General features: G+C 37.8%; 1 protein-coding gene across 12 annotated transcripts in view; it reads left to right on the plus strand.

Moving 5' to 3' along the window:
* Wnk3 (WNK lysine deficient protein kinase 3) overlaps positions 1-27,989 on the plus strand; it is a 164,130-nt gene that overhangs the window by 73,259 nt on the left and 62,882 nt on the right. For 11 of the 12 annotated variants that reach the window (XM_087600106.1, XM_087600108.1, XM_087600104.1 and 8 more), the window contains 5 exon segments: positions 1,070-1,364; positions 4,107-4,207; positions 4,439-4,588; positions 23,040-23,104; positions 26,807-26,954. In XM_087600106.1, coding sequence (XP_087456232.1) covers positions 1,070-1,364; positions 4,107-4,207; positions 4,439-4,588; positions 23,040-23,104; positions 26,807-26,954 — 759 coding nt within the window. 12 annotated transcript variants of the gene reach the window in all.

Below are 27,989 nucleotides of genomic sequence, written 5' to 3' on the forward strand. Positions count from 1 at the left end.
CTGTAACTTTAAATTTTACTTAGTATGAGGTGAGTTTATTGAGAACTTTAAGTTGGGCAAAGTTAGATATGTGTATTTCATCTGTTTTCTGTCGTTTTGGTTTGGTTTTAGACAGGATTGTGCTGTGTTGCTTTGATTGGTAATCAAAATGTAGCCCAGGCTGACCCTCAAACCCATGACAAGCCTCCTGCATGCACCTTCCAAGTGATGGGATTACCATTCTCATTAATATTTTAATAATCTTCCAACTACTATGAAATTTCTGGTCTATAGATCCTTAGGTTTTAGGAAGTAGACCATAGGCTGGACTTGGTGGCACATGCCAGTAATCCTAGCACTTAGAGGGTAGGGGTAGAAGATCAAGGAGTTCAGAGGTCACTCTGAACTACATATATAGTGAATTTAAGGTCAGTTTATGTTATATGGGATACTGTCTCAAAAATAAAAAGTTAAAAAAGCAAGCCAGCAGACTATGGTACTAAACATGATATGCTATGGTACTTCAAATTATATTCTCTGCTACTCATCCCTGTTCCTTTCCTGTTTTCTCACTTCTCTAATGCAAGTGCCCCGCTGTGAGCACATCTTCCTTTACTTAGAAAGTCGATCTCTGCTCCAAACTTCATCCATATAGTTTTTAATAGACAATATTTTTATTTGGGGTATGTCAATCCACTTCCAAATTTCCTTTCCTCTGTGCCACTTTTCTGTTTCCTGCACATATATTTTCAAAGTTTTTTCCAGCAGTTCATTTCTCACTAAGCATCTTCCATCGTATAGCATCAGATGATGTACTCATACAAGACAAAATACCACTTCAGTTAGCTGTATTTCTCAGATGCCAATAGTGGGCATGTTATTACTGGTTTTTAAGACTGGCATTACAAGATCTTCTTGCCTCATACCCTGAAGTGTTATTTTTGAATCAGTTAAAGACGCTCACATGTGTACATGTCCAATTTAAAAAGCATATAGAGACCAACTATTAATTACCAGTTATTTACTAGAATTTTGGATTTGGGGTATAAAATATGATTTAAAGAAGGAGTTTATTATGTTTTCTTTGTAGGTCAAGTCTGGATTCTTCCATGAAAGTGATTCCAAAGCTGTTGCTAAGTCCATTAGGGACCGTGTGACACTGATTAAAAAGATAAGGGAAAAGAAGCCTGCTGGATGCTTAGAGGAACGCAGGGATTCCCAGTGCAAGCATGCGAGGAATGTAAATCCTCAGCAGCAGACTGCAACTTTACGACCTGCTCCTGGTCCACACAATGCGGCTGAGTGTGAAGAAACAGAAGTTGATCAACATGTTCGACAGCAGCTTGTACAAGGCAAAGCACAGCAGCAGCCCTCCTCTGTTAGGGGTAAGACAACTGTAAAGTCAAAGAAATGCAGTTTCTTAAATAGCATTTTTGTACTTCTCAGAGTATTCTGCTATTATTTTGTTAAGCCTTTAAAAACATTTGAAATAGACCAGATAGTTTCCTTATATTAAAATCAAGAAAGTTGGGCTAGGAATTTGTTCCAGTTGAAAGTGCTGCCTAGTATGCCCTGGGCTTGATCCTCACACCATATAAACTGGGCATGGTAATCCATAATTCCAGCAAAATTCCAGGAGGATTGAAATTTCATGGTCATATTCAGCTAGTTTAAGGCCAGTCTGGAATAAATGATAGCCATCCCAAAATAAATTTAAAGAATTCTTTAAGTGACTCGCCCAATGTTCTAGTTGCAGAAAAATTATATTACAGCAACTACTCCAGTTCAGAGAAATGATATTAATAATATTTTAGTAGTCCAGCATAAGCCTATGAAGAAAATTTAGAACTAAAGATACAGTTTGTTTCTAAAGCAGGAGTTTTCTAGGTATTAAGAGCTTTAGTCACCCAGTGTCTTATGAGAGAAACAGGCTGCAGGACTGTGCTTCTAAGTGTTTAGTAAGAGGCAGCTGCGTAGAAATAGTTTTTGTTATGGTTTTCATTGAATAATTTTTTACTTGTTTAGCCTTTTTATGTTAAAGTTAGTTATATGCTATTGTTCCTATTTTTCATATTTGATGACTTTTAACATTTTATATAAACTGTCCATTAAAAGCCTGTTTTTTGAAAATCATACTGCTTATAAATAAAATTTGATTTGTAACTCTTGAAAAAAAAAGCTTTAGTATTTTAGATTGGAATGAAAACATAAGTCCTCTAGTGTTTTGTTTCATTTTGTTTTTTGGTTATTAGTTTTTTGATATATTTTAAAGAACACAGAGTAGCGGGGTGTGCAGGTGCCACAGGCCTTTAATCTCAACACTCTGAATTCAGAGGCAGGCAGATCTCTGTGAGTTAGAGGCCAGTTTGGTCTACATAGTGAATCCCAGGTCAGCCAGGACTGCATAGGGAGACTATCAAAACAATAACAGTAAGGTCAAATAATTAATTAAATAAAATATAATAAGTAAAAAGTAAAACCAGATTTGCATCATTAAAGATGGTTGTTCTACAAAGGGAGGACATTTTCCTACCCACTTTGTAGGAGTTATGGCCCATGAGACTTATTTAAATCTTAACAGCAAGTGTATATTAGTTAGGATATACATGAAATATATCACCAGCATATATACTGGTGAATGGATTTAGTTGATTTTTCTTCCTCGTTCTCTTTGTTCTTCTTCTCTTGTTTATTCTGGAGATGGTCTTGCTATATATAGCCCAGGCTGTGCCCTTAAATTCGTGATCCTCTCGCGTATGCCTTCTAAGTGCTGGGATTATGGCATTGTGCCTAGCTGCAGCTCTTCCCCTTTCCTCTTCCCCCTCTTTGCCTTCCCTTTTACCTCCTATTCTGTTTTCCCACTGCCTTACCTCTCATTCCCTACCCACCCACCCCTGCAGTGACTAGAGTAGATCCCAAGGCCTTGTGCATTATAGGCAAGTAATCTACCACAAAACTATATCTTCAGTTCCTGGAATGATGTTTATGGGATTTTATTGTTGTTTTACAAGATAGGGTCTCAACTATGTGGTTTTGGGTATCCTAGAACTTGCTCTGCAGACCAGGCTGGCCTTGAACTTACAGAGATCTTCCTGCCTCTGCCTCTCAAGTTCTGGGATTCAAGATGTGTGTCATCATGCCTGGGTTGTGGGATTATTTTAAGTTTGCTTTATAAAGAAAATTTTAAGACTTTGGAAGGTGGACAGGGTAACATCTGCCTATAATGTCAGCACTCTGAAGGCTGAGGTAGGAAGATCAAGAGTTTGCTGTCAGCTTGGGGAGATGATTCAGTGATTGTCTTGTACAGGACATGAATTCCATATCTTAAAAAACAGGTTTGGTGGTTTACACTTGTAATCCCAGTATTGGAGAAGTGGAGAAAGGCAGATTCCCAAGGTTTCATGGCCAGCCTATTTGGTGAACTTCAGGCCAGTGATGAAATCCTGCATCAAAAAAAAAAAAAAAAAAAAAAAAAAAAAAAAAAAAAAAAAAAAAAAAAGAAAGAAAGAAAAAAAGAAAAAGAAAAAAAAAAAAAAGCAGGTGATACCTAAGCACCAATATCCAGAGTTGTGTACACACATGTGAGCATATTCTCTCCCTCCTCTCTCCCTCTCTCCCTCCCCACCCGCTCCTCTACCTCTTCCTCTCCCCTATAGTTTGAGCCTACTCTCACAAAACAAACAAAACAAAGAAAATTATAGGGATGGAAACATACTCAGTAGCAGAATGTGAATTCATCATGCGCAAGGCTGTGTTTGATTTTTAGCATTCTAAGAAAAAGAAAATGTTGCTTACATCCCAATATTAACATTTCGTTGACCCATGAAGAGTTTTATTTGTTGGTTACTTGTTGATTTTGAGGTAGACCTTTGTAGCCTACCCTGTCCTTGAAGTCACTTATACCCCAGGCTGGCCTCTGACTTGTGATCTTTTAGCTTTTATCTCCCCAGTGCTGATATTAGTTCTTTTGAAAAATGTTAATTAAGTATATATATTTTATTTGAAACTCTATGATTGTCTTAGTAGAAAAAAATTAAAGAAACGTTTTATTGTTATTTATATCATTTGAATATTGTGCTTCATCTTTTCTCTTCTACCTTTTTTTTTGCTTGTTTCCATTATTAAAGGTGACACTTCATCTGAACCAGCAGCTGGACCAGTTCTACATTCAGATACTTCAAGTCACCCCACTGTAGCCTATTCTTCAAACCAGGCAACTAGTTCTCAGGTACTTTTTAGTATCCTATAGGCTGACATAAGTGTTCCAGGGCAAATATATTCTTCTCACCAACCAGTAGGACATTGCTAGCAAATTTCAGGGATGAGAGACTTACTACTATGTTTTAATATAGAATTATATATGTTGCATATACTGTAAATGTACTGATATTTTATATGGAAATATGTGTGTATGTATTATATTGTAAATTTGAGGATTTATCTCTCTCCTTTTTACCAGTTGCAGGAGCAGCCAAAGCTGACTCGGTCTCCAGTTTTGCCTGTGGTTCAAGGTCAGTCTTCTGTTATGCCCATATATGCTGCTGGACCTGCAGTTGCTTCACAGTCCCAGATTTCTCCATTAACTATCCAGAAGGTCTCACAGATAAAGGTAAGACACATTTCTTGTTTGTTTGTTCGTTTTTGACAACATTTCTCTATGTCTCTGTCTGACCTGAAATTTACTCTGTAAACCAAGATGACCTCAAACTCAAAGATTGGCCTATGTTTGTGGTTCGAGTGCTGGGATTAAAGGTGTGTGCCAACACTGCCCAGCAAGTGAGACACATTTTAAAAGTATATTTAATTTTAGGTTTAAATTTTAATTCAAGGGTTGGGGATTTAGCTCAGTGGTAGAGCACTTGCCTAGCAAGCGCAAGGCCCTGGGTTCGGTCCCCAGCTCCGAAAAAAAAGAAAAAAGAAAAAAAATTTTAATTCAAGTTTATTTGTTTGAGTATCTATTTACCATATACATTCCTGGTACCTGTAGAGCAGAAGAAGGTGTCAGATCTCCTGGATCTGGACTTAATGTTGATTGTGAGCTGCCATGTGGGTACTAGGAATTGACCCAGACTGGTTTCTGGGAGAGCAGCCAGTGCTCTTAACCATGTCTAACCTCCATAAGGCCTGTCTTTTAGAGGCTGTTTATTAATTTATATATATTTCCCATTGTCTGTTTTTCTGACAAGTAACAATTCCCTCTTTATCAGTTAATCATAGATTAGGTAAAGGCCACTGAAAGTTCCAAGTTATTCATGCTTCTTCATGCCCAGTATACTTCTCTTGAGGCTCTATCTAATATTGTGCAAGTAGACTTTAGAAATACTACAGCTTTAAATGGAGAATAGAGAACTTAGTACAACCAAAGGGTTATTTGAGACTCCTGTCTCTTTTTCTTGGCAAACCAGTCTTTTCTTTGTATTGAATTTTTCCAGATTGCTTAGATGATAGAGAAATATCTGTTGCAGTTAGTTAAAAATAGTATTTCATAGACTTCCCTAATTTTTAACATATTCACCTAAATTCCTTGATTGTTTTTAGATTTATTTTTTTTATTGGAGAAATTTTGAAATGCACAAAACTAGTCTTATTCATTTCTAACAGTGAGTAAAACCAACTTTGTGTGTATTCATGTATCCAGACTGTATTCACATTGCTGGTGTCATGGACTTTGGACGTAGTTGGGCTTTTGTCTAGCATTATCCATTTTTTGTTGTTGTTGTTGTTGTTGTACTCTCCACTCCATGCGTGTGCTTTCCCTCTCTGGGAATAAGATGCTCTGAGCTTTGGGGTATTCTTTAGTTGCATGTGGTACATTTGTTTCTTTTGAGAAATGACCTATAGTTGCTTTAGTTTATCAATAGACTTTTAATGACTACTACCTTTTGAGGAAATAAAGTAAGATAAGATCTTATTCTTACCCTCAAAGGCTCATAAACTTGTAAAAGAAAGCAGATGTATTCTTGAAAAATGACAGAAGTATTTAAAATATGCTGGGGGTAAGCTTGGTCTATAGATACAGTTGAGTGTTTGGGCAGTAATTATAAATGATATGATTTTAATTATAAATGCAAAAGTGTACATTTGCAATTGAGCTCACATTTCTTTCTTTGTAAGCCTATCCTATATGCTGAACATAGGCTCAACTTTAACCTAGGTTCAAATGCTCAAGTATAGTATGTGTTTAGAATGTATTTTTATTTTTTGAGTTTTTGAAAGTTTTATTTGCATATTTAAAATGAATATTCAAGCTGAATGTGGTAGCACAAGCAGGTTTAAAGTCATGGGTTGGGCTGAAGTTTGTTTATCTGTTTTAAGGACCAGCTGTAGTTTCTGGTATTAGTATAAGGAAAATTCAAATTGTAAATGCATATTCCATGCCAATTTTATTGAGATTGTTCCAAACAGACTCAAGAAATGCTATATGGTAAAATTTTCACTAAGTAATCTAAAAGGTACTAGGTACGAGCATTAGGCATTCATTCTACCAAACTCCTCACATAATGAGTAAATGGTAGTTGAATGAATGAAAGAGCTAGAACAGTCCAAGCAATATATTGTTCGCAGCTTCTCATCGATACATAGATACAGTTTGCAGTTTGCATAGATGCATAGTTTGCAGTTACACATAAATTATTTAATCCTGCTGAAGGCTTCTGAACAGCCTTCCCATGTGATACAACCCCAGGAACAAACTGCTTTCTTAGCACAGCTAACTTATACAATCCAGCCTTTTTAATCCAGCCTTTTTATTAACTGCCAACCTTAGCATCTACTTTATATTGTACAACCATTGGGTTCACTGCATATTCCATGCAAACTTCTTATCTAATCATATGTGAGCCTATGGGGGTCATTCTCATTCAAATCACCACAGTATATATGTGTATATTCCTAAACATATAGGTAGAACCCGCTCAGTTCATATGATGTTACAGGTATGTATATGTTTTCAAGGCTGACAATTGATACTGGGAATACTTATCTTGAGTGAGGACAATTTCACCCTTTCTCTGCATTCTGTGGTTGCCTGTGGTTCTTTGTCTAGGATTGAAGCCTCATGAACTTCTTCCCTGTCCACTTTGGCATGTGTGTCTGCTGTTGTCCTTGTTTAGCTCATGTTTAGGAAGTCATGTGACGAGATTTTATGACATTACTACAAGATACAATCTCATAGCAAACTCTCTGATCCTCTTGCTGATACAAGCTCTTCCACTATGACCCCTGAGCCTATGATTGGGCTCCACAACTTTGCATTTTGATTGTTAGTTGGCTAGGCTTCGGTACCAATCATGGTTTTCCTCTTGTGGAGTAAGCCTTAAGTCTAACAATTAGAGAGCTGTTGCTTATCACCAAATATGCATGTCACTGTTGTACCCTTAAAATGTCATGCCTTGCTGTAGTTCTAAGGTGGTATAGCCAGGCAGAACTTCTGGTTGCTTTCATCCTTTGGAAACTTGCACATACTTTCTGGTACCATAAGGGATAGTCCCCAGAAAGGAGGTCCTTGCTCAAGGGCTCCTGGGCTCTGTGTCTGAGGTGCCAGGTATCTTCAGCAATAGAGACTTACCTTCCACCTGTGGGGGCATCCAAGGGCAACAGCAGTAGCCTACAATAATTTAGTAGTCTCTTAAACAACCCTTATCAACAACTCAAAAGAAGGTTTTTCACGTGGGCTTGGGATTTTTTCTATTAGATCGTTTGTGTCTTTTCACAATGCAGAAAAGCATTGTCAATCTGGATGAGAGTATTTCATTTAAACTATATATATATATGCATGTATACACAGACTTAAGGTTATTATAGGTATTTTTAGGTAGATAATTGATAGTATAATTCCTAATGACATTTTCCAGACATCCTTACTCTTATTTACCTTCCTCCCTCCTTCCCATATTTATCTTCGTCCTCCTCACTAATTAAAGGCCCCAACATTTTCCCTATTTCCCCCTTCAGATCACTTGTATTATCCAATTAGTCCCTTCTCTTACTGCTCCTAATCCTTCTCCTCATACACAGTGCTGTCCTTTTACTTTCCTGGTTTCTTCAGTTACCCCAGGTTATATTCTTCTAACTAAGGATTTGGAGCTGGGAACCTCAGATGAGAAAAGTACATGTGATGTTTATCTTTCTGGGTCTGAGTTATCTTATTCTTTTCTAGTTCTATCCATTTAAATGCAAACTCATGATTTCATGTTTCTATACAGCTGAATAGTTCGTGTAGTGTACATGCAACATTTTCATTATCTCTTCATCAGGTGAAGAACATGTAATCTGTTTCCATTTTCTAGCTGTCCTGATTAGAGCATCAATGAACATGGCTGAGAAAGTGTCTATGGCGTAGTAGCATTGAGTCCTTTGAGCATATGCCAAGGAGTGGCAGAGCTGCTTCATATAGCAGCTTTATTTTTAGCTTTTTGAGGATTCTCCACATGGACTTCCAGAGTGATTGAACAAGTGTGCAATCTCACCAACAGTGAATAAGTGTATCATTGTCCCCATATCCTCTCCAACATTTGTTGATGGTTGTTTTATTGACCTGTGTCATTCTAACTGGAATTAAGATGAAACCTCAAAGTTATTTTGTTTTTGCATTTTTCTAATTGCTAGGGTTCATAAACATTTTTAAAAGATATTCCTTAGCCAATTTTATTTCTTTTGAGGATTCTATATTCAGAACCCAAACCCATTCTTTGAATGGGTCAGTTTTTCTTCTTTTTTAGTGTGGTATTGGGGCCTCACAAATAGCAGATGAGTGCTGTACCACTGAGCTACCTCCCCAAGTCCCCAACACTATTCTAAAAGCCTTACATGTATTTCCCACGTATCAGTCCTACAAGTCCTATTTACAGTAGTGAACATAATAATCAGAGAGGCTAAGTAATGCCCCCTGTACCAGAGAAGATGGCCTGCACTTAAACCCAGGTTACCTGGCTTAAGAGCCTGTGAACACAATCATAATACTACACAGCCCATTTGTTAGATAATTATCATCCCTGGCCAGAATTAGAGTAATGGTAATAAGTTAACTTAAGAAACTGAGTTAATTAGTTAAAGGAAAGGGTAAAGAATTTATTTATTTCATTTTGCTTGTTTATTTGTTTTGTTTTGCTTGTCTACTCTGCTTTGGACGTCTTTGAAAATCTGAATTAATTATTGAGTTAATAGAAGGCTGTGTGGTCCATTGGTAAAAGATGTGTTGTGCTATGAGTTATTTTCTAGTGGTGATATATTATTATTACAAAGAGCTATTACCTCAGGTATTATATGTTTTATAAAATTCCCTTTTTATGAAGGACATAAGAAGTAATGAACTCCAGTATGTACACACTGAGTCTAAACAAGAATTTTGAATCAGAATATCTCTCTGTGGGCAGATTTCATGTGTTCTGTATTTCCCTTCCATAATTAAGATATTCCCTGGCGACTTATTTGAAAATCTTCAGGGATCAGAATAGGTAAAAAAAAATGTATTACTAACCTTATATCTACCAGTTGAATTGTATCATTAATTTTTGTTATGTATTCTCTATTACAACCCTGCTTTGCTAATCAGGTTGAGCTTGAAGGCTGTAGCTTTTCTACTTCATACAGAATATTACTTCATTATCGTATTGCAATCTTACTACCTGATACATGTCAAAGTTGAAGTAATTTAACTGTGGCATAGGTATCCTTAAATAGGAATTAGTATTTTTGTTTAAATTTACATATAGTAAAAGGGACACATCATAATTCAGTAAATTTTGGCAAATGCTAAGCAATCAAAGCTACTGTCAGGATGTATATATTTCACATATTGATAAACTTCCTATAAAAAATCTAAACAGTGGGCTGGAGAGATGGCTCAGCTGTTAAAGGCTAGGCTCACAAACAAAAAAAAAATCTAAACAGTAGTTTAGGGTTTTGTATGCTATATAATCTTTGCTTAGTTCTACTATTTTATACATGAAAGGAATCATAGATAAATGGTAAGAATACTAGCATCACTGTGTTCTAATAAAGCTTAGTTTGCATAATAAAAGGTTCACTAGATTTGTCCTATAGGTTACAGCCTGCCTATGAATATAGAATCCATATTATGCATTGATTACTTCAGAAAGTTCTCTCATGCTTCTTTTTTTTTTTCATCTTTATTAACTTGGCTATTTCTTATTTTCAGTTCGATTGTTATCCGGGCCAACATCCCCATAACCTCTCCGCTCCCTTTCTATATGGATGTTCTCCCTCCCCATCCTCCCCCCATTACCGCCCTCCCCCCAACAATCACATTCACTGGGGGTTCAGTCTTGGCAGGACCAAGGGCTTCCCCTTCCACTGGTGCTCTTACTAGGATATTTATTGATACCTATAAGGTTGGAGCCCAGAGTCAGTCCATGTATAGTCTTTGGATAGTGACTTACTCCCTGGAAGCTCTGGTTGGTTGACATTGTTGTTCATATGGGGTCTCAAGCCCCTTAAAGCTCTTTCAGTCCTTTCTTAGATTCCTTTAATGGGGATCCCATTCTCAGTTCAGTGGTTTGCTGCTGGCATTCACCTATGTATTTGCTGAATTCTGGCTGTGTCTCTCAGGAGAGACCTACATCTGGTTCCTGCCAGCCTACACTTCTTTGCTTCATCCATCTTATCTAGTTTGGTGGCTGTATATGTATGGGCCACATGTGGGGCAGGCTCTGAATGGATGTTCCTTCTGCCTGTTCTAAACTTTGCCTCCCTATTCCCTGCCAAGGGTATTCTTGTTCCCCTTTTAAAGAAGGAGTGAAGCATTCACATTTTGGTCATCCTTCTTGAGTTTCATTTGTTCTAGGCATCTAGGGTAATTCAAGCATTTGGGCTAATAGCCACTTATCAGTGAGTGCATACCATGTGTGTTTTACTGTGATTGGGTTACCTCACTCAGGATGATATTTTCCAGTTCCAACCATTTGCCTATGAATTTCATAAAGTCATTGTTTTTGATAGCTGAGTAATATTCCATTGTGTAGATGTACCACATTTTCTGTATCCACTCCTCTGTTGAAGGGCATCTGGGTTCTTTCCAGCTTCTGGCTATTATAAATAAGGCTGCTATGAGCATAGTGGAGCATGTGTCTTTGTTATGTGTTGGGGCATCTTTTGGGTATATGCCCAAGAGAGGTATAGCTGGATCCTCAGGCAGTTCAATGTCCAATTTTCTGAGGAACCTCCAGACTGATTTCCAGAATGGTTGTACCAGTCTGCAATCCCACCAACAATGGAGGAGTGTTCCTCTTTCTCTGCATCCTCGCCAGCATCTGCTGTCACCTGAGTTTTTGATCTTAGCCATTCTGACTGGTGTGAGGTGAAATCTCAGGGTTGTTTTGATTTGCATTTCCCTGATGACTAAGGATGTGGAGCACTTCTTAAGTACTTCTCAGCCATTCGGCATTCCTCAGCTGAGAATTCTTTGTTTAGCTCTGTACCCCATTTTATAGTAGGGTTATTTGGCTCTCTGGAGTCTAACTTCTTGTGTTCTTTGTATATTTTGGATATTAGCCCTCTATTGGATGTAGGATTGGTAAAGATCTTTTCCCAATCTGTTGGTTGCCATTTTGTCCTAACCACAGTGTCCTTTGCCTTACAGAAGCTTTGCAGTTTTATGAGATCCCACTTGTCGATTCTTGATCTTAGAGCATAAGCCATTGGTGTTTTGTTCAGGAAATTTTCTCCAGTGCTCATGTGATCCAGACTCTTCCTCACTTTTTCTTCTGGTAGTTTGAGTGTATCTGGTTTGATGGGGTGGTCCTTGATCCACTTGGACTTAAGCTTTCTAGAGGGCGATAAGAATGCATCATTTTTTTTAGGAGGAAATGTTCTATAAATATCTGTTAAATCCATTTTGTTCATAACTTCTGTTTTTTCTCTATGTTTCTGTTTAATTTCTGTTTCCATGATCTGTCCATTGATGAGAGTGGGGTGTTGAAATCTCCTACTGTTATTGTGTGAGGTGCAATGTGTGTTTTGAGCTTTAGTAAGGTTTCTTTTACGTATGTAGGTACCCTTGTATTTGGGGCATAGATATTTAGGATTGAGAGTTCACCTTGGTGGATTTTTTCTTTGATGAATAGGAAGTGTCCTTCCTTATCTTTTTTTTTAATGACTTTTGGTTGAAAGTTGACTTTATTCCATATTTGAATAGCTACTCCAGCTTGTTTGTTTGAACTAATTGTTTGGAAAGTTGTTTTCCAACCTTTTACTCCGAAGTAGTAACTGTCTTTGTCACTAAAGTTTGTTTTCTGTATGCGGCAAAATGCTGGGTCCTCTTTATATATCCAGTCTGTTAGTCTATGTGAGTCCAGTGATATTAACACATATTAAGGAATAAGATATTAAGGGAGGATTGTTGCTTCCCGTTATGTTTTTGTAATAGGTGAAATTAAGTTTGTGTGTTTCTCTTCTTTTGGTTTCTTGCTTTATGTAGGGTATAGTTTCCCATCTTGTGTGGAATTTTTCATCTATTATCCTTTGTTGGGCGGGATTTCTGGAAAGATATTGGGTAAATTTGGATTTGTCATGGAATATCTTGGTTTCTCCACCTATGTTAATTGACAGTTTTGCTGGATATAGTAACCTGGGCTGACATTTGTGTTCTCTTAGGGTCTTTGTGACATCTGCCCAGGATATTATGGCTTTCTGGTGAGCAGTCTGGTATAATTCTGATAGGTTTGCCTTTATACTTGACCTTTTCCCCTTACTGCTTTTTTTTGGGGGGGGGTTCTTTTTTTTTTTTTCGGAGCTGGGGACCGAACCCAGGGCCTTGCGCTTCCTAGGTAAGCGCTCTACCACTGAGCTAAATCCCCAGCCGCCCCTTACTGCTTTTAATATTATTTCTTTGTTTTGTGCATTTGATGTTTTAACTCTTATGTGATGGGAGGAGTTTCTTTTCTGGTTCAATCTTTTTGGGGGTTCTGTAGGCTTCTTGCATGTTTATGGACATCTCTTTCTTTAGGTTAGGGATGTTTCCTTCTATAATTTTGTTGAAGATATTTACTAGCCCTTTTAGTTGGGACTCTTCACTTTCTTCTATATCTTCTATGCCTATTATCTTTAGGTTTGATCTCCTCATTGTGTCCTAGATTTCCTGGATGTTTTGGGCTAGGAGCCTTTTCCATTTTACATTCTTTGATGGTTGTGTCAATGTTTTCTATGGTATCTTCTGCCCCTGAGATTCTCTCTTCTCTCTTGTATTCTGTTGGTGATGTTTGCCTCCATGACTCCTGATCTCTTTCCTAGGTTTTCTATCTCCAGGATTGTCTCCCTTTGTGTTTCTTTATTGTTTCTATTTCTATTTTTAAATGCTGGGTGGTTTTGTTCAATTCATTCACCTGTTTGTGTTTTCCTGTAATCTTTAAAGGATTTTTGTGTTTCCTCTTTAAGGGCTCCTACTTGTTTACCTATGTTGTCCTGTATTTCTTTAAGGAAGTTATTTATGTCCTTCTTTTTTTTTATTTATGTCCTTCTTAAAGTCATCTAACTTCATCATGAGATGTGATTTTAAATCCAAATCTTGCTTTTCTGGTGTGTTGGGATGTCCAGTATTTGCTGTGGTGGGAGAACTGGGCTCTGATGATGCCAAATAGTCTTGTTTTTTGTTGCATAGGTTCCTGCTCTTGCCTCTCGCCTTCAGGTTGTCCCTGGTGTTAGCTGGTCTTGCTGTCTCTGACAGTGGCTTGTCCGTCCTGTAATGCCTGTGTGTCAGTACTCCTGTAGACCTATTTTCTTTCAGCTGGATCTGGAAACAGAGAGCTGCTCCTGGGTTTGTGTGACCTGAAGCCTCCAGGCAGGTCACTTGGTGCAGAAGAGTTGGTCTTACCTCTGCTCTCAGGTGTGTAGGCACTCCTGGTGACTGGCTTTCAGCTATCGGCGCAGGCAGAAACCCAAAGGGCCCTGCCCCTGATTGCTCCTAGGTCCTTTTACTCAGAGGGCATAGATGGCACTAGGCGGTTTCCTCTTGGGTCTAGAATGAGGGCAGAAAGGAATGGTCTCCTCTGTGTTCTCAGGATTGTCTGTACTTCTGAGGATCCAGCTCTTTCCCCCACAGGATTTGGGTGCAGGGAGCTGTGGGTCCAGTTAAGCTGAGTTCCAGGCTCAGGCAGAAACCAGCAGGTTCCTGCTGCTGACTGCTCCTATATTCCTGATCTAAACGCATGATGCAGTTTCTTCTTGGGCCAGGGATGAAGGCAGAGATGGGCAGAAGTGGTGGTCTGTCCTGGGGTCTCAGGATTCGCCATACTTCTAGGAGTTCAGCTCTCTCCCCCATGGGATTTGGGTGTAGGAAGCTGTGGACCAACATGTGGTATCTTAAAAACAAATTTTGAGACAGCGGCTTTAATTTGTTACATAGCTTTGACCAGTTTTGGATTTGTGATTCTCCTGCCTCTACTTCCCATGTTTTAGGATTACTAGCAAGTGCCACAGTGTCTTTCTTGGTGTTTTTAGTTTTAGTAACTCTGGTGGACATTATATAATAGTAGAGTTTCATTAATATTTATTTTAAATTGTGTGTGTGTGTGTGTGTGTGTGTGTGTGTGTGTGTGTGTGTGTGTTACAACTGTGGGGAGAAAACCTTGGAGGCCAGAGGCATCAAATTGCCTGGAGCTGGTAACTGAATCTCAATAGGAACCGTGTGTGCTCTTAACAGCTGAGCAGTCTCTCCAAGCCCTCAGTGTGGGTTTGTGTTCTGGCTGTCTGAATAGCTTTTCATGTATTTGTCATTCTTTATATTTTTGTTTAGTGTTTGCTTCGTTTGCCCATTTTATTTTGTCCTTGTCTTTTGTCATTGACATGCTGGAGTTCTTTACACATTCATCATGATACTATCCCCGTGTCAGATATATATTTTCTTTTTTTAAAAAGATTTATTTATTTATTAGTATATGAGTACACCATCGCTGTCTTCAGACACATCAGAAGAGGACATTGGATCCCATTACAGATGGTTGTGAGCCACCATGTGGTGCTGGGATTTGAACTCAGGACCTCTGGAACAGCAGTCAGTGCTCTTAACCACTGAGCCATCTCTCCAGCCCATATATTTTCTACAAATATATTTTACACATATATTCTCCAATCTGTGGTTTTCTCGTTCATTTTATAATGTTCTCAATTATGAGACAAAGTGTTTAATTTGAGGAATCTAATTGTAGAAAACTACTTCTTATGGTTATTGCTTTGTGTGACCCAAGAAACCTTTGTACCTAAGTTCCAAAGATGCTTTGCAATGTTTTTTAGGATTTTCCCCCAGGAGAAAGGATATCTTATGTTAATGTCTGTACATTTTCAATTTTTTTATGAATGATGTGTAGAGGTGAATGCTCTTTTTCATATCTCATAATTTCAGCACAATTTGTTAAAAACACATTACCATCTCCACATGGTTTTACAAACCTTTCTGATGATGTCCATCTTTCTAGGACTGAAAAGTTGTCTCTATGTGGTTTTGGTTTGTTTATCTTTTAACACTGCTGGTGGTGAACAATCTTTTCATCTAATTTTAGGGCCTTTTTATATCTTATCTTCTTCGGGCAAATAATGACTGAAATATTTTGCCCATTTTTTACTTTTTTCCTTTTTATGGTTTAATTTTGGGAAGTTTTACCTTTTCTTTTCTTTGGGTATTTTTTTTCTAGACAGGGTTTCTCTGTGTAGCCCTGTCTGTCCTGTAACTCACTCTGTAGACCAGGTTGATCTGGAACTCATAGAGATCTGTCTGTCTCTTCCCCACCAAACCCCCAGTGCTGGGATTAAAGGTGTGTGTCACTACCTCCCAGCTTATGTACTCTTAATAGTAGACTTTAGTCATATATTTTTTATAGATAGTTTTCCTAGTCTTTTGTCTTTCTTAATGTCTTTCATTGTATAATTCAATTTATTTTCTTTTGATTTCTTTCTGCATTTTAAGTCATACCTAAGAATCTATTTATTGCCTAATTCAAAATTATGAATATTTCCCTCTAAATTTTCTTTTAGGAGTTTTGAATTTTGATTTTTAATTACAGGTCTTTGATTTACTCTAGATTAAATTTGTGTATATTTGGAGGTGGGGATTCCATTTCATTCTCTTCATGTACATATCTAGTTTTCCAAGGAGCATTTATTCAGACTACTTTTGGCAGTAACTTCCTGGGCCTACCCTTGCAGCTTCATAAGCCTGTTTTTGCTTTCTGAATCATTCAGAAAAATGTAACTTCTCCATTTCTTCTGTCTCATTTCTAAGCATGTTTTTCCTAACACTTCGGGCTTCCTTGCTCTTTCTTTGAAGCTTGCTTCCCTCCCTGCCTTGCAGCTGCTTGTCTGCCATGTGTCTGGCTTCCATGCCAAGTTAAATTGCATAGCTTTTCTTCCCTCCCTCATTTTCCTAAGGACAGCTGTTGAGATTTACAGCTTACACAACCTGGGTGTTTTTCTTTTAAACTCTAATAATATTGTTCTTGACTTTTAAAGAAAAAGATTATTCTTTATCTGTTAAGTAAACTTGGCACCCATATTGAAAACCAATTGATCATAAAATTCAATTATTTTCATTTTTTTCAAAATTATTTTGTTATGTATGGAACTGTTACTTCTGTGTGGAAATTTTAGGATCAACTTGTCATATTTTACAAAATATACATTTGGCAATTTGATAGGAATTACAACTATCAACATTGCATATTGCTTTACTCTCTTAATAATATCAAGCCTTGTAGTTTATACATATGGATTTCATGTTCGTAAAATTGAAGCAAAAGCCAGCTTTGTTGTCATATGCCTTTATTTCCAACATTTATGAGGCTGAAACGGGAGGGTTATTGAATTTGACACCAGCCTACACTACATAGTGAGATCCCATATCAAATAAAAAGTGAGCAATACTTTAATAAATATTTCTCCAAAGATGACATAAAAATGATTAAATGGTACATGAAAACCATACTGAATACTAGAAATCACCAGGAAAATGCAAATAAAAATGAACTATAGCTTCATACCTATTGGATAGTTATTAAGGTATAAGCAATAACAAGTATTGGTAATAGTATAAAGAAAACTCTTTAAAAAAAAAGAAAACTCTTGGGGTTGGAGATTTAGCTCAGCAGTAGAGTGCTTGCCTTGCAAGCACAAGGCCTGGGTTCGGTCCTCAGCTCCGGAAAAAAAAAAGAAAGAAAGAAAACTCTTATACACTTGATAGGAATATAATATAGCCATTGTGCAAAATAGCATGGTGATTCCTCAAAAAAAATGAACTACTGTATAATCTAATTATCTCACCTATGTGCATATATCTAAAGACATATGAATAATACACTCACATTCATTGTAACATTATTGATAATAGCTAAAACAGAATCTATTTGAATAACTGTTAATAAATGAATAGATAAGGAGAATGTCTGATGTGTATATTTGCACAGTGAAATCCAGCCATTAAAAAGGAATCCTGCCATTTATGGCAACATGACTGATTGTGGAAGATATATTAATAAAATAAACTGAGCTAGAGAGATGGATGGCTCAGAGGTTAAGAGCATTTGCTGCTCTTACAGAGGTTCCTGTGTCTGGTTCCCACCACCCATATGGAAACTTATAATAACTTCACTTTCAGGGGTTCTGATGCACTCTTCTGGCAGCCATGGGCACCAGGCACACATGAAGCACACAGACTTATATGCAGGCATAGAACTTATATACGTAAAATAAAAACAAACAAGTCTTTTTCTTTACATTTATTTATTTATTTATTTATTTATTTATTTATTTATTTTTGGAGCTGAGGACCGAACCCAGGGCCTTGTGCTTGCTAGGCAAGCGCTCTACCACTGAGCTAAATCCCCAACCCCTTACTTTTATTTTTTATACATATAAGTGTTTTTCTTTAATGTATGTCTGAGTACTACAGGCATACTTGGTGTTCATCAAGGCCACAAGAGGGCATTATATCCCCCAGTCCTGTATTTATGGACACTTGTGAGCTGCCGTGGGGGTATAGGGAATTGAACTGAGGTTCTCTAAAAGAGTTACCAGTGCTCTTAACCACTGAATAATTGTTCCAGCCCCATAAATAAATAATAAAAAAGATGCAAACAAATACCGTATTATCTCATTTACATGTAGAATCTAAAAATGTCAGAGGAATCTCAAATGACTGAAAAACACTTAAAGAAATGTTCAATGTCCTTAGCCATAGGGAAATGCAAATTGAAACTACTTTGAGATTTCATGTTATACCCATCAGAATGGCTACTATTAGCAACACAAGTGACAGTTCATGCTGGAGAGGATGTGGTATAAGGAGAACAGTCCTCCATTGCATCAAAATATGCAGCATGTTTTACGTGTTGAATATATATAATTTTATGAGTCAACTGTATTTCAGTAAAAATTTGGTGTTTATGAATTTCAACAATGTTTTACAATTTTTATAGTTCCTAGCATACAGATTGTACATTTCTTTAACATTTTAAATAAATTGTTGTTTTACTTTTGATTTGTGTGTGTGTATGTGTGTGTGTGTGTGTGTGTGTGTCTGTATGAGAGAGAGAGAGAGAGAGAGAGAGAGAGAGAGAGAGAGAGAGAGAGAGAGAGGAGAAAGAGAGAATATGAGGATATACATGTGCAACATTGGTGGGGTTAGGGTATGTGTTCTGGTGTTCTGGTATGTAGGAGTTGTCAGAGTGTGCCACAGTGTATGTATGTGTAAGTGAGAGCATAACTTTATAGACTTGGTTCTGTTTCAACCTTTATGGGTTCTAGGGATAAAAAGAGTCAGATTGTTAGGCTTCTGCAAAAGCATTCTTAATTGCTGACTCATCTTCATATTCCCTTTTATACTCCTTTCTTTTATCACGTCATCACTATCCTGTGTCTCCCCACTTCCCCCCTCCTCCCTGGGTAATTAACCCAGGGCTTCTGCATGCTAAACAAGCACTCTATATCTCAGTCCTTTTAAATTTATTTACTTATTATTCATTAATTTATTGTGGTAGGGATTAAATCTAGGTAAAACTACATGCATAGTAGGCTAACACTATCACTGAATTACATCCACAGCTTTAACATAAAACATTTTGTCTGTTTAGTGTGGGCAGGTATGTGCTGTGATGTGCACATATGAAATTCAAAGAACAAACTTAGGTTTTAATCCCCACCTTCGACTTTGAGATGGGATCTCTTTTCTGTCATAAGCTACTATGTAAGCCATACTTGCTGGTCCAAGAGTTTCTAGAGAGTTTCCTGTTTATGTCTACCATCTTGCCATAGGAACACTAGGATTACACTCACAGCCATGTTGCTATACCCACTTTTACGCGGGTTCTATGGATTTGAACTAAGTTCCTCATACTAATGTGGCAAGTACTTTATCCACTAAGCCATGTTCTCAACCCCATGTTTATATTTTTTTAAGATAGAAATTCACTAAGTTGTCCAGGCTGGCTTTGAACTCTTTATATGAATCCAGCCTTGAACTGGTGATCCTCCTGCCTTAGCCTCCTGAATAGCAAATATTAAAAGCGTTTTCCATCATGCCTGTTTTGTTTTTTTTTTAAGATAGGATCTCACTTGGGTTCTCAGGCGAGCCTCTTTTTTTCTTGTTTTTGTGAGACTGGTTTTCTCTATTTAGTAGCTCTGGCTTCACTTTGTTGAATATGCTGGTCCCAAATTTGCAGATTTGCTGCTGCCTCTGCCGCCCAAGTGCTGGGATTAAAGACATATGCCACTACCTAACCCAGCATGGCCTTCAACTTTTGATCTTCCGAGATGCTAGTATTACATGGAACATACCAGTTGGAATAATTTTCTTAATTTCTATTTGAGATTGTATATTGCTTACAGAGACAACTGATTTGTCTTACATGGGTATTACAGGCAGTTGTGAGCTGCCTGGTGTGGGTTCTCGGAATTGAACTCAGGTCTTTTGGAAGAGGAGTACAAGCTCTTATACACTAAACCACCTCTGGAGTCCACTGACAATTATTTTAAATGGGGTTCATACTCGGATTCTGGCTGGTCTGGTGTTCACTGAGGTGCCCAAACCATACTCAAAGTTGTACCAATCAAACTTGTACCTTCTACTCAGCCTCCTGAGTATTAAGATTACAGACATAAGTCATCATACTTGACCATTTCAAATACTAAAAATAGCCTTGTATCAGTGGCATAAGCTTATATGAACATAATATGGTATTTTAAATACTTTATTAGATTTGATTTACTGACATTTTGTTGAGAATTCTTGAATCTTAAGTTCATGAGGGATAATAGTCTGTAATTCTGTTCTTCTACATTCTTATTAATTTCCTATCTAGAGGATGGATCAATTGCTGAGAATAAAGTATTGAAATTCCCATGTAAAGTAGATTCATATATTTCTTCTTCTAGTCCAGTTATTATTTGATTTAAAGAAAGAAAACAGATTATTGAAAATGTTGCAAGGGCATCACAATGAAGAGTAACAAGAATACCTCTGTAGCCTTTCCATCTATCTTGAGGCTTTCTTGCTTAGTACATCCATAGAATAGTCGATTGGTCTTTTTACCATTATGTCCCCTTTCATGCATAGTAATTTAATTTCTTTTAAAGTGTCGATATTCACTTTCTTTTCATAGCATCAACATGATGCATTTTTCCTCCTCCTTTGAACTTGCTTGTCTTGTATTTGAAATAAAATTTTTGTAGAAAGCACAGAGTTGGGGTTGGGGATTTTGCTCAGTGGTAGAGCGCTTGCCTAGCAAGCACAAGGCCCTGGTTTCAGTCCCCAGCTCCAAAAAAAAAAAAAAAGAAAAGAAAAGAAAAGAAAAAAAAAGAAAGCACAGAGTTGGTTTTTATTTATTTGCTTTTTTGGAAAAATATTTTATCAGAAATTTTTAAATTATATTTTAAAGGTTATTCCTTTTCCCGGTTTCCTATCTATAAGCCCCGTATCCCATCCCCATTCCCCCTTCTTCTATAAGGTTGTTCCCCCCCAACCATCCTACTTTCCACCTCCCCCCCACCCCCACCCCGATATTCCTCTACACTGAGAGATCAGCATTGGCAGTACCAAGGGCTTCTCCTCCCATTGATGCCCAACATGGCCATCCTCTGCTACATATGCAGCTGGAACCATGGGTCTGTCCATGTATAGTCTTTGGATGATGGTTTAATTCCTGGGAGCTCTGGTTGGTTGGCATTGTTGTTCTTATGGGGTTGCAAACCCCTTCAAGCTCCTTCAGTCCTTTCACTAATTCCTCCAACGGGGACCTCATTCTCATCTCAATGGTTGGCTTCCAGCATTCACCTCTGTATTTGTCATGCTCTGGCACAGCCTCTCAGGAGACAGCTGTATCGGACTCCTGTCAGCATGTACTTCTTGGCTTCATCCATATTGTCTAGATTTGGTGGCTGTATATATATGGGCTGGAGGGGGGGCAGGCTCTGAATGGCCATTCCTTCAGTCTCTGCTCCAAACTTTCTTTCCATATCTCCTCCTATGAATATTTTTGTTCCATCTTTTAAGAAGGACTGAAGCATCCACACTTTGGTCATCCTTCTTCTTGAGCTTTATGTAGTCTGTAGATTTTTATCTTGGGCAGTTCGAGCTTTTGGGCTAATATCCACTTATCAGTGAGTGCATACCATGTGTATTTTTCTGTGATTGGGTTACCTCACTCAGGATGATATTTTCCAGTTCCAACCATTTGCCTACGAATTTCATAAAGTCATTGTTTTTGATAGCTGAGTAGTATTCCATTGTGTAGATGTACCACATTTTCTGTATCCATTCCTCTGTTGAAGGGCATCTGGGTTCTTTCCAGCTTCTGGCTATTATAAATAAGGCTGCTAGGAACATAGTGGAGCATTGGTCTTTGTTATATGTTGGGGCATCTTTTGGGTATATGCCCCAGAGAGGTAGAGCTGGGTCCTCAGGTAGTTCAATGTCCAATTTTCTGAGGAACCTCCAGACTGATTTCCAGAATGGTTGTACCAGTCTGCAATCCCACCAACAATGGAGGAGTGTTCCTCTTTCTCCGCATCCTCGCCAGCATTTGCTGTCACCTGAGTTTTTGATCTTAGCCGTTCTCACTGGCGTGAGGTGTAATCTCAGGGTTGTTTTGATTTGCATTTCCCCTATGACTAAAGATGTTGAACATTTCTTTAGGTGTTTCTCAGCCATTTGGCATTCCTCAGCTGAGAATTCTTTGTTTAGCTCTGTACCCCATTTTGTAATAGGGTTATTTGGCTCTCTGGAGTCTAACTTCTTGCGTTCTTTATATATATTGTATATTAGCCCTCTATTGGATGTAGGATTGATAAAGATCTTTCCCCAATCTGTTGGTTGTGGTTTGTTCTAATGACAGTGTCCTTTGACTTACAGAAGCTTTGCAGTTTTATGAGGTCCCATTTGTTGATTCTTGATCTTAGAGCATAAGCCGTTGGTGTTCTGTTCAGGAAAATGTTCCCCAGTGCCCATGTGTTCAAGGCTCCTACCCACTTTTTCTTCTATTAGTTAGTGTATCTGGTTTGATGTGGAGGTCCTTGATCCACTTGGACTTAAGCTTTGTACAGGGTGATAAGATTGGATTGATTTACATTCTTCTACATGCTGACCTCCAGCTGAACCATCACCATTTGAAGTTCTTTTATTGTTGAGAATAGTTTTCACTATCTTGGGTTTTTTTGTTATTTCAGATGAATTTGCAAATTGCTCTTTCTAACTCTATGAAGAATTGAGTTGGAATTTTGATGGGAATTGCATTGAATCTGTAGATTGCTTTCTGCAAGATGTCCAGTTTTACTATATTAATCCTGCAGAAATCCACCTCTACATGCCGAGATTAAAGGAGTCCATCACCACCCCTGACAAAATACTGTTAACATTTAATGAAATAATCTTGAGTAAGATATGTAATATGTAATATTGTAATAATGTCAGTAATAGAGTTGATATAGGCATTGGATAATAAAGGTATTCTACCTGGTTTCCAAGTAGAAAATGTTTAACAATGAGGTTGTTTGAAATAGCAAATTGTATCTTAGAATGAATTTTGCTGTTATAATAATAGGTATTATTACTGTACTCTTTACAGCCTGTATCCCAACCAATTGGAGCTGAACAACAAGCAACTCCTCCAAATCCAGATTTTGTTCGAAGGTAAGTATTATAACCTTAGTACCAGTGCTGTCATGCTACTGCATGTTCTTGTATGCTGGGTTTTTTTTCAAGTCTTTGGGGTTCTCAGCCAGTCTTAACATTCATTTTTTTTCATCTTGGTTGCTCTCCTTTTATTGTCTAGTTTATTACTTCCAGAACTTTTAAAGTTGTACTCAGGGAAAATGAGCAAGAAAAGTTGAGTGTCTGTCATCTAGTTCTAAAAACTAGAATAATTTCTTAGATTCATTTATTTTATTTTATTATGTATATAAGTGTTCTACATGTATGTATTTGCACCACGTATGTGCCTGATAGCCATAGTGTCAGAAAAAAGAATTGGATCCACTGAAAATAGATTTAAAGATAGTTGTGAACTGCAGCTTTATGTATGAATATTTGGAATTAAAAACTGGTCCTCTGCAAGAGTAATATGTGCTTTTAACCACTGAACCATTCTCAAGCGTTAGGCTAGTATTTTAAGGAAACTTTTAGATGTGTATAGTATTATCTCACGAGCTAAACTTGTATCTCCTTTTATCCTCTAATTGTTATTATTTATTACTGTCATTTCTCTATATTTTAAAAACTCCATGAGAAGGGGTTATTGGGAAGGTGTGCTAGGAACAGAACCCAATCCTTGTACATGCTGCACAAGACTGGGCCACTGAGCTACACCTTAGCCCTTGCAAGCATTAATGTGTAAACATTTCATCACTTGTACTTATGTTTACATGCAAACATAGAAATAATTTAGTTTGTTTTTTATCTCTTTTTGTACATATCTACAGAGATGATTCATTGGGAGTTTTTAGAAGAAAGGTTTCGCCAAAAATAAATTAAAAGATTTATTTTTAGTGGTATAATTTGTTTTTATTAGATATATTTCTTTATTTACATTTCAAATGTTATTCCCTTTCCCGGTTTCCTGTCCATAAGCCCTCTATCCCCTCCCCCTTCTTCTATAAGGGTGTTCCCTTCCCCATCCACCCTCACTTCCCGCCCCCTCTGACATTCCCCTACACTAGGGGTCCAACCTTGGCAGGACCAAGGGCTTCTCCTTCTACTGGTGCCCAACAAGGCCATCCCCTGCTACATATGCAGCTGGAGCCCTGGATCAGTCCATGCATAGTCTTTGCGTAGTGGTTTAGTCCCTGGAAGCTCTGGTTGGTTGGCATTGTTGTTCTTATGGCATTGCAAGCCCCTTCAACTCTTTCAATCCTTTCACTAATTTCTCCAACGGGGGTTCCGTTCTCAGTTGTTCAGTGGTTTGCTGCTAGCATTTGCCTCTGTATTTGACATGTTCTGGCTGTATCTCTCAGGAGAGATCTATATCCGGTCCCTTTCAGCATACACTTCTTAGCTTCAACAATCTTATCTAGTTTGGTGACTCTATGTATGTCGGCCACATGTGGGGCAGGCTCTGAATGGCCATTCCTTCAGTCTCTGCTCCAAATTTTTTTTCCATATCTCCTCCTATGGATATTTTTGTTCCCCCTTTTAAGAAGGAGTGAAGCATCCACATTTTGGTCATCCTTCTTGAGCTTCATGTGATCTGTGGATTGCATCTTGGGTAATTCGAGCTTTTGGGCTAATATCCACTTATCAGTGAGTGCATACCATGTATGTCTTTCTGTGATTGGGTTACCTCACTCAGGATGATATTTTCTAGTTCCATCCATTGAATTTCATGAAGTCATGGTTTTTGATAGCTGAGTAATATTCCATTGTGTAGATGTACCACATTTTTCTGTATCCTTTCCTCTGTTGAAGGGCATCTGGGTTCTTTCCAGCTTCTGGCTATTGTAAATAAGGCTGCTATGAACATAGTAGAGCATGTGTCTTTGTTATATGTTGGGGCATCTTTTAGGTGTATGCCCAGGAGTGGAGTAGCTGGAATGTCCAATTTTCTGAGGAACCTCCAGACTGATTTCCAGAGTGGTTGTACTTATATTTGAAGTTAGGTATGAAAATGATAAGCTTTTACCAGAAGACTACTTCTCTCACACTCAGCATGCTAATTACCTATAGTTCTTTGATTGGGGTTGAGGCATCTTGAGTGGCACCCCACCCCATCCTGTGTCTATTGTTTTGTTGTCCTTGTTAAGCTAATGTTTAGACAGTCATATTAGTGGACTTTATGACTGCATCTTCAGACATTACTAAAAAATGCCATGTCGCTGCAAGCTCTCTGATCCTCTTGCTCTTAGAATCTTTTCTTCCCTCTTTCCACAATGTTCCTTGAGCCTTAGGTGCAGTCGCATTTTGAAGATGTAGACATTGGGACTGAGTTTTGATTGGTTGTTGTTTTCTATAATGGCCTCTGTCTGTCATAGAGAGAATTTTTCCTTGCTGAAGAGTGAAGACTACACTTCTCTGTGAGTGTAAAGAAAAGGTTTATGATTGCTGTTACTGATTATGCTGGTTTATAAAATTAGTGGTTCTAGTTTCTCTTAAGATCTATGACTTCATTAGCACTGTCTTTTTATGTTTTTTTATTTGAACTTATAAAATAGCTACAACTAGCCACAGTTAATCATGTTAAACCATTTTTATAACATTCATTTTCATCGTTTGCTTTACCTTCTGCATTTTTTCTGTCTCCTATACTTAGTCTGCTTATTCTTTGCTGAGGTAAATCTCCCTTATGAAGGAAGAATATATATTCATTTTTGAAGCTTCATTTGAATATACTAGTAATATAATCTCCAAATAAGAAAAAAATGATCAAGATTGCCTCTTAAATTAAGAATATTCCTTAGTAAAAGATTTCATAGTGGACTGTGTCTGACAGTGTTTTTCTTTTTTTTTCTTTTTTCTTTTTTTCCCCCATCTTTATTAAATTGGGTATTTCTTACTTACATTTCACTTGTTCTTCCCTTTCCCGGTTTCCAGGCAAACATCCCCCTAACTCTTCCCCATCCCCTTCTCTATGGGTGTTCCCCTCCCCATCCTCCCGCCATTACCGCCTTCTCCCCAACAATCACATTCACTGGGGGTTCAGTCTTGGCAGGACCAAGGGCTTCCCCTTCCACTGGTGCCCTTACTAGGCTATTCATTGCTACCTATGCAGTGTTTTTCTTTTATTCATATTCCTGTGATAAAAATGTATGGCAAGTATAAATGGTATATCATTTTTATAACTTCCAAAACCACCTTTATTGAAATATAATTTGTGGGACTGGAAAGATGGTTCAGCAGTTATGGGCACTAACTGCTCTTTCTTTTTTTTTTTTTTTTCCCGGAGCTGAGGACCGAACCCAGGGCCTTGTGCTTGCTAGGCAAGCGCTCTACCACTGAGCTAAATCCTCAACCCCCTAACTGCTCTTTCAATGGACAAGGGTTCAATTCCCAGTACCTACATGGTAGCCACAACCATGTGTAACTCTAGTCCCAGAGGATCAGACATTCCTTTCTGGCCTCTATGGGCATTATGTACACATGGTACACACACATACATGCAGGCTTAATATCCACACATATAAAATAAAAATAAATGTTTAAGATAAATACAATTTATTTATTATATAATTCACCCATTTAACTTGTACAGTTCAGTGGTATTAAGTGTATTCACAGTTTTATAACCATACCATTTATAAAGATATTACATGGGTTGATTTTTAAGTTTACAATTTTATAATCTTAAGTTTTCTTTAGATTTTATGATTAAGATTGGAATAAGTTCCTTTTTTTAATCAATAGCTTGAATCAAGATGTGACATCTGTGAAAGAAAACACCAATAGCCCTGATACCCCAAGTGGAAATGGCAAACAGGATCGGATCAAACAAAGAAGAGCCTCCTGTCCCCGACCAGAGAAGGGGACTAAATTCCAGCTTACTGTCCTTCAGGTCAGTGTGTATGTATATATGACTGGATTAGAGTTCACGTAGACATCTTGGAGACTCGGAGAGGAACAATGCAATGGAAGTAAATGAAGAATGTTGCAAAGCACTCTATAAATTCAACTCTCCTTAATTCAGAGTTTCTGATCAGAAAATTAGTTATTAAACTTGGAAATTATAAGAGATAAAAGGAAGAACATAAAATTCCTATAATCACTATTCAGAGCTTAGGTATTCTATTTTTTCTATGTCTATATACAATATTCACATTTTAACATTGTAATAATGCAATGTTAGCAAAAAATATATTGACTTATTTTGTGATAGGTATGCCAAATTTTTTGTACTTAGTTTTTTTTTTCATTTATTTATTTACTTTATATCCCAATCATGGTCCCAATCCCATTCCTTCTCTCCTCCTAGTCCCATCCTTACAAATTCCTTCAACCATTACCACCTCACCTTCTCAGAGAAGGGGAAGCCCTGCTTTGTGTACCACCCCACGCTGGGACATCTATTTCTTATAAGCCTAAGTGCCTCCTCCCTGCCCCCCTAGGCAGTCCAGTTAGGGGGAAGGGGATCCAATAGCAGGCAACTATGTCAGGGACAACCTCTGTTCCAGTTGTTAGGTGACCTACATTAAGAATAAGCTGCACATCTGCTATATATGTGCAGGGAGGCCTAGTCTAGCCCCTGCATGGTCTTTGGTTGGTCAGTCTTTGTGAGCACCCATGGGCCCAGGTTAGTTGACTCTGCAAGTCTTCTTGTGGTGTCCCTGGCACCTTCAGATCACTCAATTCTACCCACCTCTATCACACAAACACACACACACAAACCACCAAAATCAAAATAACAGGAATTAAAATATCTTATTTTCATCAGGCTCTCCAAAAACCCTATATAATAGTATACCCATCTTATAAATAAAGATGCTCAAGACCAGAAAAATAATTTACATTAAACCATTCAACTACCAAATGCTAGAGTCAGATCTGAAACCAGATCAGACTTTAAAGCCTATATCTCTATCCAATATGATAT

This window comes from Rattus norvegicus, chromosome X (assembly GCF_021556685.1).
Source record: "Rattus norvegicus strain SHRSP/BbbUtx chromosome X, alternate assembly SHRSP_T2T, whole genome shotgun sequence".
NCBI classification, from domain to species: domain Eukaryota; kingdom Metazoa; phylum Chordata; class Mammalia; order Rodentia; family Muridae; genus Rattus; species Rattus norvegicus.